An 18591-nucleotide genomic window follows, 5' to 3' on the forward strand; every position below is an offset into this window, starting at 1 on the left:
TTATTTTTTTCCTTCGTGCTGCATTTTGTGAAGAAGACAATGAGTACTAGTCAATCAGAGCCAGATTATAGGGTGGGTCTTCAGGCAATGAAGATGATATAAAAGTCAATCAAACTACTGTAAATAACAGGCTGTGCTCCTGCCAATGGCAGGTCATTTGACATTCGGATTGGAACCTTTCCAAAAAACTCTCTTGCACACGTATCGCTAGTGTACCATTGGTTGAGCTGCTGTGTGCCAATGGTGGTACGCTTGCCTAAGGTTGCTGACCCCTGAGTTAGAATATATAGATTTATTTATTGCACAAGCAGCTCTTATTTTGAAATGTGCTCCAACAGTGGGGCATAGATATAAAATGCAACACATGCAAAGCATTTTACAAATAGCAATTGTTCCTTTTTATTAGAAAGTAATAATTTAGTAGGCCATCTCTTATGTTATAAATGTGCTGCGTAAAACATCCCTGTGCAGTGACTGTAATACCCATTGGGACATTCTTCTTTTGTGCTGTTCGCTTTGTTTTTTATCAAAAGGTGAACTCTTTGCCTGTGAGCATGTTTATAGTGTTGACTATTGTGTTAAATTAAATTAGGAAAATAAAACCTCTCGGTCTCTTTTCTTGTGTGCCTGAGAATGAGCTCGAGTATGAGAGTTGAAGACCATAAATATTTAAGATTTTGCAGTTCAGGAGTCTTTGGAGATCAAATGAGGGTTCCAGCGCTCTGCACCACTGGGATTTGTTCCCTGTTCATGTGTGTCTGTGTTATTAATCTGTGTAGTATGGTATGTGGTTGTGTGATTTCATCTTCAAGCATAGTAAGACTTTGAAGCCTGATACGTGCTAATGAAAAAATCCTTTTAGACAAAGACACACTCTTTCGACTTTTCTCTGCAGTGAATGCACCGAGTGAAGTCAGTAATGGAGACTAAACTGTGTATCACTACAGAAGTGTGTGTGTGTGTGTGTGTGTGTGTGTGTGTGTGTGTGTGTGTGTGTGTCTCTTCCAAACTACACTTCTTTTCAGCTTAGCTCCATTTTGCCCAAAATCTCAGTTTGCATGTCCTTGGAAAGGAATACAAATCATGTGTCTGCAGCTCTGTTCTGCTTCTTTTGAATAAATCACAAGCAATTACAGAGTATAATCCATTCCAGATACTTTAGTTACCACCAAAGATGCAGTTGTTACGGTTTCAGAAATACTCCAGCTGTGCTTCCACGCTTGTTTTTTTTTTTTCCTCCACCTGGACAAGCACCCATATCACACTCCACTCTGTCCTGGAAATGTGATTTTTATCTGTCAGAAAGGACCTAATGAGACTCCTCGAGTGATTGTCGATGATGAAATAATGTGAGCAGAGTTGTCACAAGATGTCGTCCCCCCCCCAGAGTCCTCGTCTCTCCCACCAGCAGCTCCATTCGCGTTTAGTGGAGCAAAGGCTGTTTGGGACTGTTGCCAGGAGAAGCACCAATCAGTGTGACATAAAGACAAGCATTCAGTGACACACATACACACTGACATCTGCACGCATACAAGTGTTGATTTATGGAGAAAACACCAGGACTGACACCTTATCATCCATTTTACTTTGTGCAATGAGCTTTTGGAGGAACAAATGTTGCAAAATGGCAGATGTGTTTTTGTGTTATCTTGAAGAAGCAGAATATTTAGAGCAACAGGCTTTGGTGAATGGCCTGTATTAATATTGGATCTAATGTGCACAGTCTACAGCTTCGACTGCAGCAGTGTAGCAGTTTGAGTACGGTGGAATTATGTCAAATGTCATGGCAAGCACAATAAAATAATTGGAGAACATCTCTCTATTGTCTCTCGCTTCCTATCACGGAGCTCGTCACTCATATGCACACCTATGCAGGGATGTATAACATGATAATGAAAAGACGTTCTAGACCAGCAATATGCCTGTCTAATTTCCCTCAATCAGTAATTCCCTTTATTTCCTGGTTTAAATAAAATATAGATGTCTTAAGCAGCATGTCAGAACAACTCAAAAGATTCCTGTTGTAGGTTCAACACTAAAGACTCAAAAAGGGCCCATTTTTAGCAGTAAGGAAAGCCGATGGCGACATCCTGATTATCAACGTGATTGTTTCTCAGAGGACACACTGAATGCTTATGTGACAGCGACTGACTGCGAGGTGTTTGTTTTGATGCCTCGCTCCCCACCGTGCCATGTTCAGACACCCGAATTGTCCCCTTTCTGAAGTGCATCATTGTTGACTCGCGTGAGACAGCTTGCTGGGTTTTACAGGTCACACATAGGGATGTGATCTCAAACCGATGCCATGCCTTTATCTTTTCTGCTGGTGCCTGAAGGGCCGGGGGATTATGAGCTGATCCCCTCGGACTTTGGTCCGTGCAGCCTCAGAGAGGCGCCGAGGCAGGGCAGCAGACTGAAAGTCACACCCGAGTGTTTACCGAGGGAGAGATGCTCCAGTTTTGTAATGGGATGTTCACTGAGATGTTGTAGTCGTATATAATAAAATGGCTGTTCAGCGAACTCTGGTCTGTATTATAGAGTGGAAGGTGGATGGGATTTTTGAGGCACTGGTTATCGTTGTTAAACCTGAAGAGGATGAGTTTGGAAAATGCTTACAACATAGAAGTAGAAATGAAATTAATCAGCCACTATTTTGATAATCGATTATAATTTTTTTTAAAGAATAAATCAGTGTTTCCAGTCTCTAAAATGGTACCATTGCTTGTTTTTCTTTATGATATTCACCTAAATATTGGACTTTGGAACGTTGGTTGGACAAAACATCCGATTGGAATATCTCAACTTGGGTGTTATGTATATTCCAACATTTTATGAACCAAATGAATGATTCGTAAATAATGGGCAGATGAGAATAAAAAATAATCATTGGTTGAAGCCCTACATAGATGTACGAATGAAGCCACAATGAAAGATAATTTTCTCAGGTTTTTTACTTTTTAGTTTGGAAACAATTAGTGAATTAATCAATTAGTCAAAAGATAGACATTTCCCAATGACGGTTTGGATAATTACGAAGCAAAACACACAGACATTTGCTGGTTCTGTTTTTAAAGGTCAAATATGAGGCTTTTGTCTGTTTTTATATTATTGCAAATTGAACCTCTTCTCTGTGGACTGATGGTTTGACAAAACAAGCTATTTTGAAGACTTTACCTTGGGCTTTGAGAACTCGTGATTGGTATGTGTGAGGCATTCCCTCTCTTTTTTGTAGTCTTTCATAGATTAAACCTTTGAATTTATTGTCTGTGAATGAAGTGTGAGGCATTGGGCAGGAAGGCTGTTGTGAACGTCTGTAAGGATCCACTGTGAATGGCATATTTGCGTTTAATTCACTAAGATTTTAGGGAAATCTTGCAGTCTATACCTGCAATGTGGCCTTTATCAGTAATGTATCGGAGAAGCAAAGATGAAAGGCGTATTTCAAGTTTTATGAGGCTCACACCTGCCAGTGCCTCGCCTGCAGGTCATGATGTACAGCGCTGTGCATGAGATGCAGCAAATCCTTCATTTCAGACCACCTACCTTCCTCACAGACCGGTCCAGCTTCACAATTCACTGAGGAGTTTGTGACGACCAAGCTGAAGCTAAAGCTGAGACAAATTTCCCACATCCCTACCTGCATATCCATCACCTGCTTGATTCAGCTCCTTGACTCCTTTCTTGTCTCTTTGCTTACGTCTCGCCTGCTGAGGAGCAATTTGCATGATTAGATACTTTTGTTCAATTAATTAAGACATTGGGGACATTGTCGCCGGAGTATCTCGTTTCATGAGGAGATGATCGACAGCTCCCTGTTTCCCGCATTCTCATTCTTTCTCCATCTCTGCCTTTTTAATTTTTATCTCATGAAATAGACAGTTGGCCTTTCTGAGAAGAGAAGAATGAAATAAAACATTTGCTGGTTGCACAGCTCTTCTCTGTTTTATATAATTGTGAATTGAACCTCATCTCTGGCATGATGGTCAGACAAAACAAGCTATTTTGAAGACTCCCCCTTTGGGAACTTGTCTTTTTTTTCAGTCTTTTATGGATTACACATTTAAATAAATCATTTCTTCTTACAGATAAATCAATAAAGAAAATAAGGTGTGGAGTTTAAAGCTGATATAGGATGCTTGTGCAGTGAAGCCAACTGTCTATTTTCTGCATTTAGTAGAGCAATCCACTGTGAAATGTGTGTGTATTATCCATTGCGAGCTTGTTTCAGATTCTGCAAATCATCCAATCTACTGTAGCTACTGAGACGCAGCCTTGTTTTCTTAGTTAAAATGAAAAGGGATGGCTTCAAATCTTAATTGTGTACTTCTTCTTGCGGTACATTACTTAGTGTAGCTCTTGTAATGTAATTTTTCATGTCATTGTGCCTTCAATACATTAGAGTAGGGGGTGGATGATATGGGTAAAATCCTCACATCACAGTTGTAATATATGTAATATATGGCTGCAACTAACGATTAAGCAAACAATTCATGGTTTTGGCTATAAAATGTCAGATAATAGTGGAAAAACCCAGGGCCCAATATGACATCTTTAAATTGCTTGTTTAATCTGCCCAAAAGTAAAATATATTCCATATACTGTCAAGCATCAAATCCTCATATTTGAGAAGCTGCAACCAGCAAACGTTTCTCGCTCAGAAAACTAACTGAAGTGATAAATGGATTATTAAAGTGACCCTATGTATCTTTTCCCACTTCGGCCCCCTACAGGTTGGAAGCGGAATTTTCCATTACATTACATTATGCAAGTTTGCCAGATCGGGTAGCGGATGTCTTGTTCGAATAAACTGGACAATGTCATGTAATGGACAATTCCGCTTCCAACCTGTAGGGGGACCGAAGCGGGAAAAGTTACATAGTGTTGCTCTAAAATAACTGCAGATTAATTTTCTGTTGATGTTGACTAGCTGATAAATGGACTATTCATTTCAGCCCTAACGTAATATCATATCACAACATTGACTTACTGTATATTGTGATTCATTTCTTGATGGATGAAATAACAAGACGAGAACTTCTGTTTTTGGCAAACCCAACAAATTAAACACCTGACAAATCAAAGTACCTTATCACGTTGATGCCAAAATCACATGAAAATCAAATATAGCAAGAAAGCAGTTCATTGTTCCTCATTGATTTGTAACATTGCTCACTCTGGCCTAACACCTGTACAACCAGAGATAATGAAGCGATATATCGTCTCACGATATGAAATCATAACTTAGTCATTTAAATAAAATGGCCCATTTCAAAATTGTGCCCCAACTTAATGCGAAAGAATTTGATGCGCAAACTAAACTTTTAAAACCAAACTGAAAAATGTAGAGAGCCACCTCACTTCACCTTGAACTTTGTTTCCCGGTTCACCTAAATAGCCCCGTTTGATGTTTCATCTTCAAAGGTTCCAAGAAGAGCACCTTTGATATGCAGAAAGCCCCTCTGTCTCCTCACCACTCCTTTTCAATGTAATTAGACAACAGCCATCCACAGCGTTGGCCTGCTGCAGCTCTCCTGTTGTTAAGAGGTGTCCGTAAACAAACAGTTTTTCTGCAGGTGTTGAGAGGGAAAAAGGTAAATGGCCATTTCAGTTTGAAGGGACCGCAGTGCCTTGTTACCTTGATTGAGGGCTCTGCAGCCCCAGAAAAGTAAAAAAAGGCTAATGTCTGAGAGTGAAGTGAATGAAATGTGAGGTCTGATTCAGCATGGAGCAGGAAGATCCATTGTGAATAGCGTATTTGAGTGTTATTCACTCTTGAGATTTTGGGGGAAATCAAAGTTGTCAGCCTATACCTGCCAAATAACCTTATCAGAAATATATCCGAGAAGCAAAGATGAAAGGCGTATCTGGAGTTTTTATGATGCCCACACCAGCCAGGGCCTCGCCTGCAGGTCATGACAGTGCTGTGTGATGCTGCAAATCCTTAATCTCAAACCACCTGCCTTCCTCACAGACCGGTCCGGCTTCACAATTCAGCGAGGAGTTTGTACAAAGACCTCAGACGAATTTCCCACATCCCTACCTCTCCCTTCTGCACGTCCATCACCTGCTTGATTCAACTCCTTCACTCCCTTCTTGTCTCTTTGCTTGCGTCCGTCCTGCCGAGGAGCAATTTGCATGATTAGATACTTTGTTTAAATTAATTAAGACATTGGGGAGATTGTCGCCAGAGTTTCTCGTTCCATGAGGAGATGATGGACAGCTCCCTCTGCATGCCGCTCTGTCTTTCTCTTTCTCTGCCTTTTAATGTTTATCTCATCAAATAGACAGTTGCCGTTTGCGAGGGGAAGAGAATGAAATGAAAGAACATGCAAAGTGAAAAAGTGACAAATGTGTTGTCGAGCCGTCAGCTCTGGTCCGTGGGGAATTTCCCCCTGTTTTTGGAAAAGAAAAGAACAGATTCCTCATTCCTTGAAAGTTCTCGCTGATACATCTGAAAGGGAGTTTATTGCAGTCAATCACCTGGTCGCTGTGCTGCACGTCTGCGATATGACTTATAGGCGATACCGAAGCTTTTTAGGTAATCAGGAGGGAAAAAAAACTTTTGTACCTTGATGGCGACAGGGTGTTTAAGGTTAGCAAGACTGCCCTATACATTTAATATCACAGGTTTCATCCCTTTGACATAGCTGCATGGCTAATGCTTCTGAACATTAAAACACATTGGGCTTCTGGATAATCTAATGATACTATTGGTTTGTGTCATGGCCATCAGTTTTATATATAGTAATTATTTCATATTTTCTATTTTATATATATATAGAAACATATAATCATGTTTTGTTCTATTAGTTTTTATCATGGCTCTAAATACTTATACCCACGAGCTTTAGCCACTGTTGGCTTGGCCACTGCTACAGGGAAAAAGCCAGTCAGAGGTGCTAGTGAATTCAGAACACTTCGATGCAGCAATTGGGCCCAAAACATGGTGCCTTTGTTGCCAGATTTGAGCTAATAATACAAAATGAATGTAAGCTACATATTGTATTAGAATTTACAGCAACTCTAGCTGCCAAACTGACATTTTTCAACAATTATTGCATCATTTTGCCATAGAAACATTTGTGATCTCCAGAGGATAAATCCGACTGACTTTGGTTATCTCCTGACTTTTAATTTACGTCCACCATCAAAGTCTCACTTAAGCTCCTTTACCACTGGACAAAAAACCCACTAACACCGAGTAACATTTAACTTTTGTCTTAGTGGGAACAGTCGGCATTCATTCGCGGGAGAAATTACTCTGCAGTTGTCAAGGGGATTTATGGTCTCCAGCCCTGATCGGCAGTGATAGAAACATGACACCCTGGTGGACACGCTAATTTTCACCTCTTTTCGGGCAAGAGGCGATGACCTGTTTTTGTCCCCTAAGCCTCTAATTCTGTCTGTCTCTGTACAAGCAGCGCTCGAACATTGTTCCAAAATTAGTCGGTCTAGTTTGAAAGTGTGACTGAATAAGTAACATACAAAGTAACCACTGTAACATTTTCACTGGCCTTGCATACATATAATCTCTTGTTATAAAAATCAACCTACTCCAAAACGGCTAGTAAATGGCATGTTTGTCCTAAAGCAAAAGGCTGAATCCCGACCTGTTTATTTCCAGTCTCTGTATGAGGCCCCAGACATATTTAAGGTGATAATGGACTCACATAATTTTGTTTTGTCAATTATAGCTTGTGTGCTGCTCCACAGCAGGTGTCCAAGCAGATACCAAAAAAAAAACATCTGGGTTTTCCTTGCTGGGTTTTCTGTAACAGTAATGGAGTTTGGCGTGCAAATGATTTGCAAATGTTGGTGCGTTTTCAGCCCTATATACAGTTGGTGTAATTTGGTGTAGCTTTGGTCTAAGGAGCTTGCACCAACTTTCTGCCCTAGATGCAAATGGTAGTGAGCCTATATTTATTAATGAGCAATGCAGTTTGAATATTTTATCTTGATGATGACTGATTACATTGATGGACGTGGCTTGCCATATGTTTAGACAACAATCTTTATCACCACACATTTTAAAGAAAAGCCTGTGCAAAATGAGCTATTGAAAGCCGAGTGATTGGATTGTCATTATTCTAATAGCACAGAGTTATAGCTGATGAGAACAGTGTCTTTCCGAAGAAATAGATTTTCAGGAATCTGCCCTTTTGTCCTTCTTCCATCACTCTCTCCACACTAATACAAAGAGGTTCTATGGCTGACATACAATCTATCCGTCTCTCCTTTCCTCTGACCTTGTGGTCACCCCTGCTATCTGTGATTGTTAGCTTACTACAGCCTGAAGCCTCGGGCTATTAGCTGGTTCCCCCCCCCCCTCAGTTTGTGAGAGGAAGAGAAAAGGTAGACTGTAGAAACAGAGATCGAGAGAGACAGAAAGATTACGGTCTGATTTGTTGTGGCTTCAGCAGGAGCAGCAGGTTTTGTGGCTGCTCCAGTATTTCATTCATATTCCTTCCAGGAATATAAGGTGTTCCCTGCATCCTCACAAAGACTCACCCTCTCCTTATGTTTTGGGTCCTGTTGATTTTCACAGGAGTACTTTTGCATCCCAGTGATTCCCCTGCAATATGTTGCCATATGGCTGAGTTTATAGCCCTGATTTATTCAAAGCCTTGACTTCTCTTGCTCGGCTGTTATTCATCCCTTGCTAATGAAATGAGGGGAGAAATAAGACTTGCAAAGCTTTCGTTGGCCAGAGCTGTCGAAAAGAAAAAGCCCCACAGGTGATGCTCGGCACTGAAATGTCTCATGATGAGCTTCCTCCGTGCACACAGAAACAGGAAGAAGTATGAAATGTGAGCGAGAGTGACGGAGGGCGAGGTGGGGTTAGATGCGGTCTTATGTGAGGAAAGGGCAGGTGAGGAAAGTGAGAGGAATGAAGACAAAGAAAGAGATGCTGAAGAATCGGGTGAGGCCGAGGGCAGAACAGGAAGCATGAGCAAGAGTAGTCTGAGGGAGACAGAGATGTAAGGCAACAAATGAGACCAATAAAACACATGGGCATGTTGCTTCGGGGAGTCACGGATCCTTGTTTTCTTGACAGAGGAACACCGGTCTGTCCTCAGTGATTACTTACGCTCTGTGCCTTTTGTCTATTCACTGCAATTTACCTCCAGAACCTTTTCTCCCCAGATTCCTCAGCCAATAACCGTGTCGCCTTAAATATTTATTCTGTGTTGTGTTTGTTTCAGTATCTATAGGCAGACAGACACCCTCCCTCTCTCAGAGATAGAAAAGTCAAGCTTGGAGTTGAGCTCAAACACATCTATGAATAATTTCACGGCTGCAAAATCCAAATTGCATCATGTGTATGTTCACGCAGCTGCAAGGTCGAGCCCTTTTGTTTTATTCGCTGCCCAGTCAGAGCAGTGCAACAGACCTTAAAAACCCCCTTCGTTCAGCACCACAGACAGCTCCACCCCATCCCTGTCTGACCGAGCTGCAGATTGAGCAAGTAGACAAACCAATGGGAAACAGGAGAGTAACTGAATAAAGCACACAGATTTGGTCCATGACCCAGGGTACATCTCATTCATACCAATCTTAGTCCTTAGTGCTGCACTGATACAAAGTGTTCTGCTAAAAGCTGCATCAGAGATAGTCTTTAACAGCTCCTTGTAGGTTATTTTGCCAACCCTGCTCATAGAATCCCACCTAAAGTAGTGTGCAAACAAGGACAATGGGGTGCTTTTGTACCAAAGCTGCTGGTAGCCATTATGTACAACTATGCCTTTTGGTTTTTACAAACCAACCAATTAAAAGTGTTTATGTATGCTTTGGTCTGAGAAAAACAAATTTGAGTAAAGTTCTCCTGCTGAAACAATGAATACCAACAGTGTGGATGGATTCATTGTTTAAGTCATTTATCTTTGTAATTGATGTCTTTGACAGACAAACATAACCACCACACATATCACATAGTTTTTTTTTCTTTGTCAAGCAAAGATTCTAAACACTTGCTGGTTATAGCATGATGATTTGCTGCTTTTCTATGTTTTGAAAATTGAATATCTTTTGTATTTTGGTCACATATTTGGTTAGGGACTCGTGTCGGGCATTTTTCAATTAGGAAACAATTATTGGAAAAAGTAATTGACTGCTTAATTTAGTAATAACTAGTCTTAAGGTGCAGTCATGCTTGAAGTCCAAAGTGATTTGAATTATTGTAGGAGCATCTGTTGTCTAAAGCAGTGCCTGCATTAAGACAGGGCTGTCCACTTTTTTGGAGGCTGAAATCCATCATATATGAATTAACCATTTATGAACCATACAGTAACACTGTCTATGGTCAGAAAAGAAGATCTGGGGTCAGGAGATTTTTAGATTGCTTGAGGTTTTGGATGCCAATTGTATTTAGCAGGATTGATGTGGGCTTATCAAAGGGTTGGCCTTCCTCTCTAAGAGAACCTTCAGGTTAATGAGCACAATCATAATAATATCTACTAAATCAGCATCACGGTCAATCCCAACATGCACACAAAAACATACCCATAAGCACACTTATACACTCATTTGGTCATGCAGCTCTGTGTATAAAGTCTGTTTTTTAGCTTGTCTAAGTAGGTAGTATACAAACAGACCAGGGTTTAATCCAATTTCTCATGGGAGCAGCCACTGGGAGAAGGAGGCAAGAGTTTGCCTGAAGCTTATTTACACCCCTGTGCAGTTCCACTCCCGGGGATTGAGGCACTTCCACATGAAGGTGGGGGCAGGGCGGATGCATAAGTTATTTAGGCAAATGTTTATTGCTGGAAGGGACAAAATGATAGCGAGAACATAGCTGCATGCAAAAAAAATTAATTAGAAATTGGTCAGAAAGTGCCTTTTTAAGTGATCTATGTACCTATAAGGCACTTAGCCGAGGCTAGGTTTGGGTTTCGTCTCTCAAGGGCACCCTTATATATATATATATATATATATATATATATATATATATATATATATATATATATATATATATATATATATATATATATATAAACAAAGATGGGGTTTATAGAGATGATTGGGTTCTGCTGCCTTTTGTCAGAAGGTATTGAAGCTTTTTCGCACTTTAAGTGATCCATATTCATCAGAATCCCCTGTGTTGTTTATTCATCTTTTTTGAGAATAATATTTGTATAGTAGCGCTGCACGATTTGGAGAAAAAGTCATATTGTGATTTACAATACTTGCGATATAATGGTATCATGAGTGTACTTGCTTGAATATCAAGGAGAATGCACAAAATACTAAAACTTAGTGTTTATACTAAACAAAGTTAAATGAGCACACGAAGATACACAAACAAATAATGTGCAAGTTTTTTTAAACAAATAATTGTTTTCAAAAAACAAAATAATCTTTTCAAAATAGACATTTTTGCTTTGCTCAATAAATAAATATAAATAAATTGAACAATAAATAAGAAAATACAAAGTCTTAATAAAAGAATACATTTTGTTTGACCTTATAAACAATGACATTTTAGATGGGTGTAATATATATATATATAATATATAATAGTAAGTAGTGATTAAGTTACAAAATATACTTTGTACAACCTCTTCTTAATGTCTGCATGCTCTGAAACCTCTCTACACTTCTGATACTCATGTGACCATACAGGACACACGCGCTAACAGACTGACTGGTCATATCTTTCGTGTATGTTGTTACGATCGTAGCGTAAGTGAGAGCGAGAATCGTAGGTGCGTTGAGTGAGTGACGTCAGTGAGTGATTGGTCGAGCAAGGAGGGAGAGGGATTAGCGTAGCGGCTGTGTGAGGAAAAAGAAATAGCAAAGACAATGTAAAGTGAGTTAATGGAGAACAATAAAAACATTAAGCTCCTTAAGACAGTGTCACATCTGTTGTTAATACTGTCGGTAAAGTGAAGGCTGTTAAAACGTGGAGACTGCAGTGCACACAAGAGACTAGAGTGTCACACGCACAGCACACCTTATTGTTTACCAAAATCCCACATATTTTGCCGTTATGTAAAAAGCACAGAGTGACATCGCGATGCGATCACATTAATCGTGCAGCCCTACTGTATAGCTCACCTGAGCTCGGATAAGGATGTGAATGCTTCTTTGAATTGTAAAGCTCAGTTAAAAGTGTTCTCCTGCACCATTCTCTACTTGACTTCATGGATATATCCTCATGTCCACATCCATAAAGTTTCTGGAGTCTTTCTCGCAGTGGGTGCTTGTTATGATCCACTGGCTCCTCTCCCGGAAGCCAGACTGTTAACAAAACACAAGGACCTTGTAACACCCTTGGCAATTCACAGATATCAATTGAAAAATGCCGCATCAATGACTGGCCTGGTCACAAAACTATTCACTTGAATAGTATATACACAATAGTAATATTACACAAAGAACAAACTGATGGGGAGTTTTCTTTTGTATGGTTGTTCTTTTTCATTGTTTTTATGTGTTCAAGGATTCTCTCTTGCCTTGCAACAAGAATTTCATTATGTAATCTTTCCAGTGCATGGTGGCAAGGTCTCCAGTCTTGACTAAGAAAATTGGCTGTCACAGTGCATCTCTACATTAGTGAATGTGTCCAACAGTACTGCAGCTTTGTGTGTTGCTTATTCAAATGTCTCATGAAAAGTTCAGTTCAGTTTAGTTTTACAATAGAAATAGCACAGAGCTTCCAGAGAGCTTGAACTGATATTTTACTCTCTTTTATTATTAAGTAGTACTTTTATTACTTTTATGCTCCCTTGTGCTCAGGCACTGCTGTGCGCTATATTGCAGTACCATCACTACCATCAACAGCCGTCGCTCTGTTTGAATAAAGGGCGTTGTTTTATTTTTTATTGACACAGTTCTCTGCTTTTAAATTAGGTTGCACTGCAGCGTAGGACACATTGGTGTTGATAGGAATCAAAATTGAAATCCTATAATGCCACTAATACTCTAGGGGCATGTCCTGTAAAGACTCTTCATGAATTCATATAGTAACACTTTACTTACACCTCCCTATTTAGCATTAATAAGCAGAAAACATTTAAAAAAAAATGTTTTTAACACACTATAATGTTGTAAGCTATAAAGTTGGGTTTTATTACTGTTTATTAAAGTATATGTCAACACTTTTCCTATGAATCATCTTTTGTACTTTATATATTACACCAGAGCTGTTATTGTATTTAATTATGTGATTAAAGACATTAATAAATTCTCACAGTGCGTAATACAACATTTACTTACTGCTTATAAATGTGTTCAGAACATATTAAACTTGAAGGCTCATTCTTGACAGAAGAATTATTAACTCAATGTAACTAACCAGATTTCTACTGTGGCTTTCAGCCGCACCTCATGGCCTTCACCAGCACATGGAGTATATGGAATGTATTTATAAATTTAAATTGCACATTTTTTTGTTTTGTTTGTTTCTTCTTCTTTTTTTTGGGAGGGGGGGTTAACAGATTGAATGATGAAATGTTACCAGTAAAAAAAATATTTATGCATGAAATATGTATAGTTCACTGTAATGCAAGAGTGACAAGAGATTTGTCTGTGTTTGTGTTTTTGCAGACATAAACATGGCAGGCGAACCCAAGCCATACAGGCCCAAAGCTGGCTCCAAACGGCCGCTGTCAGCTGTTTATAGGTAAGATTTGCTCTCCCTGCAACATACTTCTTCACATGCAAAGCTTTCACATCCTGCTGCACCTCCCGCTGATGTAAATGTGGAGGAATATTTTGCATGTGAGGATTCATATTATGTCCTCTTTTTTCTTCTTCTTTTGAAACTTGAATTTCTAATTGAGTTTTTAATGCAACATTTCTTAGCCTTGATTGGAGTTTATTCGGCACGGTCCTGTAAAGCTCAAAGGAGATGCTGTTATATAAGCTTCATTAGGCATGACCCTGAATTTCTGCCCCGTACACATCTCTGGTCACAAACAGATCAAAGCAGTGCTTGTTTACTGTAGTTTAATGTGACAGAGGGACAGACATGTTTTTTTTTTCTATTCACTGGGACACTTCTTTTTATGTTCTCTGATAGTTTGTCCATTCGCAAAGTCTATATTCTCACCAATTTATTTATTTCTGAATTGTGGATTGCATGGCACATCTTATTTTACAAATGTATTAGTTTGTGCATTGTGTTATTATAAACCCTCATTTGCACTGTATAGCTGTCCATGAAAACAGACAGGATGTAATATGGTAATTATGGAACAGGAACCAGAGAGGCGAAAACCAACACAACACCACTCTAAATTAAAATAGTAATACATTAATACTAATTAAAATTCCTCTGAGAATTTCAAAACAGCTCCTTCTTTGCTCCTCTTCTCTTTATTTTATTTCTCTCCCTGAATTATAAATTAGTTGCCATCCCTAGCGTGTACTTAACATTGATTTTCCTCTCAAGGCTCTACGAAAAAAATGTTCTTCGACTGTATTTTCCCTCTGAAACTTTAATTTTTTTCCTTGTTGATCTCTGGTCTTTGCATGCCAACGTGGCTTAGGCAGTGAGCTTTAGGGCCTTAACTACAGCGTGTCTGTTCCAGTCAAAACTACTTGAGGTTGATTTGCTTATTTTTGACAGATCCAAAATGGCTGGTCTTAATAAAACCCATATCTTTCTTTATTTGTTTTTTCCTGTCTCACTGCGCCCTCCTTACCTTCTATCTCTCTGTTTGTCTCTCTCATAGCGGTTATGAATTTGATTACGAGTACTACAGGGATGATTTTTACACCAGGTATGTATCATTCACATCATTATTATTATCAAATGTGAGGTTGAACAAGGAAACAACTGACCGTTGGCTAAGCCCCATCCGCTTTACTCACTGTTGCTATGCCTCAAGCTTTCTGTTCTCACACTGCACATATATTTTATAATGCTAATGGTGGTGTATTTACCACTAAAAATGTATAGTGTTTTTTCTAAACTATAGGTTTTTGGTTTCAGACAGAGGTAGACAAAAGCAGGCTTCTCATATCTAACTGTCAACTAACTTTCGCTAGCACATTTTATAAGCTATAGCTAGCTAATTAAGCTAACTTAAGCTTGCTAACAGACTTGGTTGCTTTTTGAAGATCCCCAGCTGACTTCAACACTCTTAAAAAAGGGGTCTTACTGTAAATATGCACTTAATAGCTATATAAATATTTTTGTGCTAAAAGACTGAGGCGAAAACTCACTTGCCCCAGGCCAAATGTTGGCATCCTTACCAGTTGGTGATCCATGTTGAAGATGTAGACATTAAGAAACAGCATTGTATGGTTAAACTTTATTTTGTGCTAACATAAGTTTGGCTGCTTAACTTACACACTTTGTGCTTTTATTTTGAATTTTTGTTTATTTCTTCAAATGGTTTTTACTTTTGACGTTACAAGAGAAAATTAACCTGTGTATTTGGCAAACTTAATGCTATCTCGGGCAATCTTAGCTGCTAACTTTACGCTAAACTCTGATAGCTACCAGGACCAGCTTCCACACAGTTGGAAAATACAGTGGATGTGCTAGTTGTGAACGTTTTTTTGTTTTTTTTCGTAGCTTGTTACCTCACAAACGAATGTAGTTAGTTAATGATGTGCTCCACGGCCATGGAAGTAATAGTTACTACTCCTCAGTTACTTCTGTAGTGAGCTAGTTAGCCAGACATACTAACGATTGCAGGTTAAGTTAAGGCAGATAAACACATTTGTTTCCCTAGTGTTTTAAGTTTTGGAAAGGCTAGAAAAAAAGACTCTATGTAACACAGAGAAATCCAAAGCCTGACAGACCTGGCATGCCCAGTTATGGTTGCTAAGCTATGATGGGACTGTTCAGGGAAGAGGATTTAGCTAATGATCAATAGGTCTTCCCTCTAGATTTTTGACTCCCCCCTCATTCAACGTCTCCCTTGTCAGATGTAAGTCAATAACTATCCCACAGAGGTCTTTTAAATAGTCAACTTGTCAAAATGGCTGAACAGAACTCAAACACAAACGCTGATGAAGGAGCAGTCTTGTTTTCTCTCTCATTTATCTGTCAGTGATCTGACTGCTTATCTGTGGAGACATTTTCTGAATGTCAAACTTGTTGAGAGCAGTGACAGATATCTGCTGTCACCGAAAACAGTCAAAGCTGACACCTTCATTTGACATTTAGCACCCTCTTCTTTTCATCCTCTTCACTTTCAAAATATATGTGAAGAGATTATTTGCATGCATGTAATGGTCTGGGTAGTCGTACAGAAAGAGGGATGGTGGTAGATTTCAACTGTAATGTTTGTCTTTTGTTTTATGTGTGCCGTTTGAGGGAAAGAACCCAAGAGAAATCCATGGAAAATCTATCTTGAAATACAATACTGGGAACAGATAAGAGGTGATGGAGAAATAAATGGAAAAAACATTCAGCTCTAGTAGATGGGTACTTTCTGAATGCTTTAGGGCCTCTTATAAAAGGCAGTGACTTATAGAAAAAGTGTAAGAAGTGTAATATAGTTTTTTTCTTTTCTTGAGGCTTTTTGACTACCATGGCAGAGTGCCCCCCCCACCAAGAGCCGTGATCCCTGTCAAACGCTCCAGGGTGCTCGCTCCATCCTCCCGCCGCGGGAAGACCTCCTTCCCCATAAAAACATCCTCGTCTTCCTCCTCTTCATCCTCCAGACCTCCCTCATCCGGGCTCAAACGTACGTACAATAAGGTGCTTTTTGCTTATCTTGTGTTTACACTTTGCTACTCAGATGCTCCTTTATTTGATATTTTTCAAAAGGACACACTGCCTAATTACACTAATGGCATTCTGTCCTTTTCAAGGCTTAATGCAAATCTCGAAACCACGGCTCTGAGTAGGGAGAAAGCAGTGGCATGATTCAGCTGTGCTACTTACGCCACTGTAAAAAAAAAAAAAAAAAAAAAAGCTATTTAATTCACTCCAGCAGCTCAGAACAAGCCACACTGCAATGTAGAGCAAAACACTAAAGCGCAAACATAAATATAATCCGAGCTTTGCGAGCAGCACCCATTCAGCAAACAGTGCTATTCCTGTCACCCAGGATCCATATGGATCTCATTCGCTCTTCTGATTAACTGGTGATGCATTAAAACGTCCTAAATGTAATTAATGTGAGATTGGTGCCATCTCTGTGGAGCTGCGGTCAGCTGTGTTTTCCTAAACGTTAGTCTCTATCTGTAGCCTGTGTAATTGGCTACAGTGTTTATCCCATTGTTGTCTGTCTAGGCCAGTGTTATCAGCACGAGCAGCTTGGTAAGGTCTGTGAGGAGGACCCAGTTGCAGTTGGTATTATAGAGAAGGGGGGGGGGAGCCCATCTCCCATCCTCTTTCTGGACAGAGTCAATGAATTCTCTCCTCTGTCTAAGCAGTGTTTGGGAGACTAATTTTCCCCATCCGGTACTGTGAAAAGTCACTGTTTGTATTGACTTTGGCCTAAATAGATTGGACAGCAAAACAAGGTTAGCTTGTCCAAACTGCAGGGTGGGTTAGTGTAGGCAGTATTAAAACGACTTGGGTTGAACAAGTAACAATTAACTCGAGGGGGGGGGGGGAAGAGAAATGCAGGTATCACGAGGATGGATAGATTTGTGTTTTCCACATTAAACCCTCTTTGACGCACAATGTTGATCGTCAGTTTATGAAGACAGGATTTAGCTTATTTTGTCTATTAAAGAAAGACTGTGAATGATGGATTCATCTTCAAGCAGTGCTCTATTTTGTAAAATATTGAGAATGGGACACAATCGTATTTAATACTGTATTTTCTAAGACCATGTTGAATGTAGTGTGTGTAGTATTCAGTGTGTGTTTCCTGAATAGTGCTCACATTTCATTGTCCTCCTCTCTTCATGTTTTCTTTCTTTACTCAACTATTAACTCAACTCTCAAAAAGCTTTTTGATAAAAGCTCCCTTTTTTTTTTTTACAAGCCCCCAAATATGACAAAATATGATAGTGTTTGTTCCTTGGTCTTTTTTTTTTTTTTTTTTTAAATTGGATTATGTTCCCTTCTAAAAGGCAACTTTTTGGAGTTCACTATTAAAAAGTCGGAATTGTTCTTAAGTGATACTGAACTGAAGCTGCAATGGTTAGTCAAATAATCAATTAGCTGATCAACAGAAACTAAATTGAATCATCTGTTTTATAATTTAAGTAATTGTTTATTAAAAGTCACTGGTTTCAGATGCTGAAATATGAATACTTTCTGTTTTTCTCACTCTTCTACAATACTAAAATGAATTTGATTGGGTTTAGGACAATTAATCAGACTATTAGAGAAATTTGAAAGCATCACCATTTTTTTTTTTCTTACAATTTTCTGACATCGTATACACCAAAATAAATACATGGTGAACATGTAAGGTTTCTTCTCACTTTTTGATTGGTTTTGTATGAACTCCTGTGACAAAATAAGCAAGTTTTGCCACAGTGATGATAAGATCTCAAAATGGTTTACTGGATAGAATGATGAGGTGTCCAAACAATTCATAGTTTGTCAAAGTTAAATCAAAATTCACCAGTATGTCATCCTAAATAATGTAACAAACCCCCCTACTTGCTCATACTGCTGCTTCTTAAAAGTATTAAGATATTGATATAAAACACAAATATATACACTTATCT

At 39.1% G+C, this 18591-nt stretch overlaps 1 protein-coding gene across 7 annotated transcripts in view; it reads left to right on the plus strand.

Annotated features, from left to right (window-relative positions):
• Positions 1-18591, plus strand: part of LOC116048585 (RNA-binding Raly-like protein) — a 106897-nt gene that overhangs the window by 75055 nt on the left and 13251 nt on the right. For all 7 annotated transcript variants that reach the window (XM_035998120.1, XM_035998119.1, XM_035998118.1 and 4 more), the window contains 3 exons: positions 13546-13621; positions 14676-14723; positions 16474-16643. In XM_035998120.1, the coding sequence (XP_035854013.1) occupies positions 13546-13621; positions 14676-14723; positions 16474-16643 (294 nt within the window). The remainder of the gene's footprint in view (positions 1-13545; positions 13622-14675; positions 14724-16473; positions 16644-18591) is intronic.

This window comes from Sander lucioperca, chromosome 23, assembly GCF_008315115.2.
Source record: "Sander lucioperca isolate FBNREF2018 chromosome 23, SLUC_FBN_1.2, whole genome shotgun sequence".
NCBI lineage: Eukaryota > Metazoa > Chordata > Actinopteri > Perciformes > Percidae > Sander > Sander lucioperca.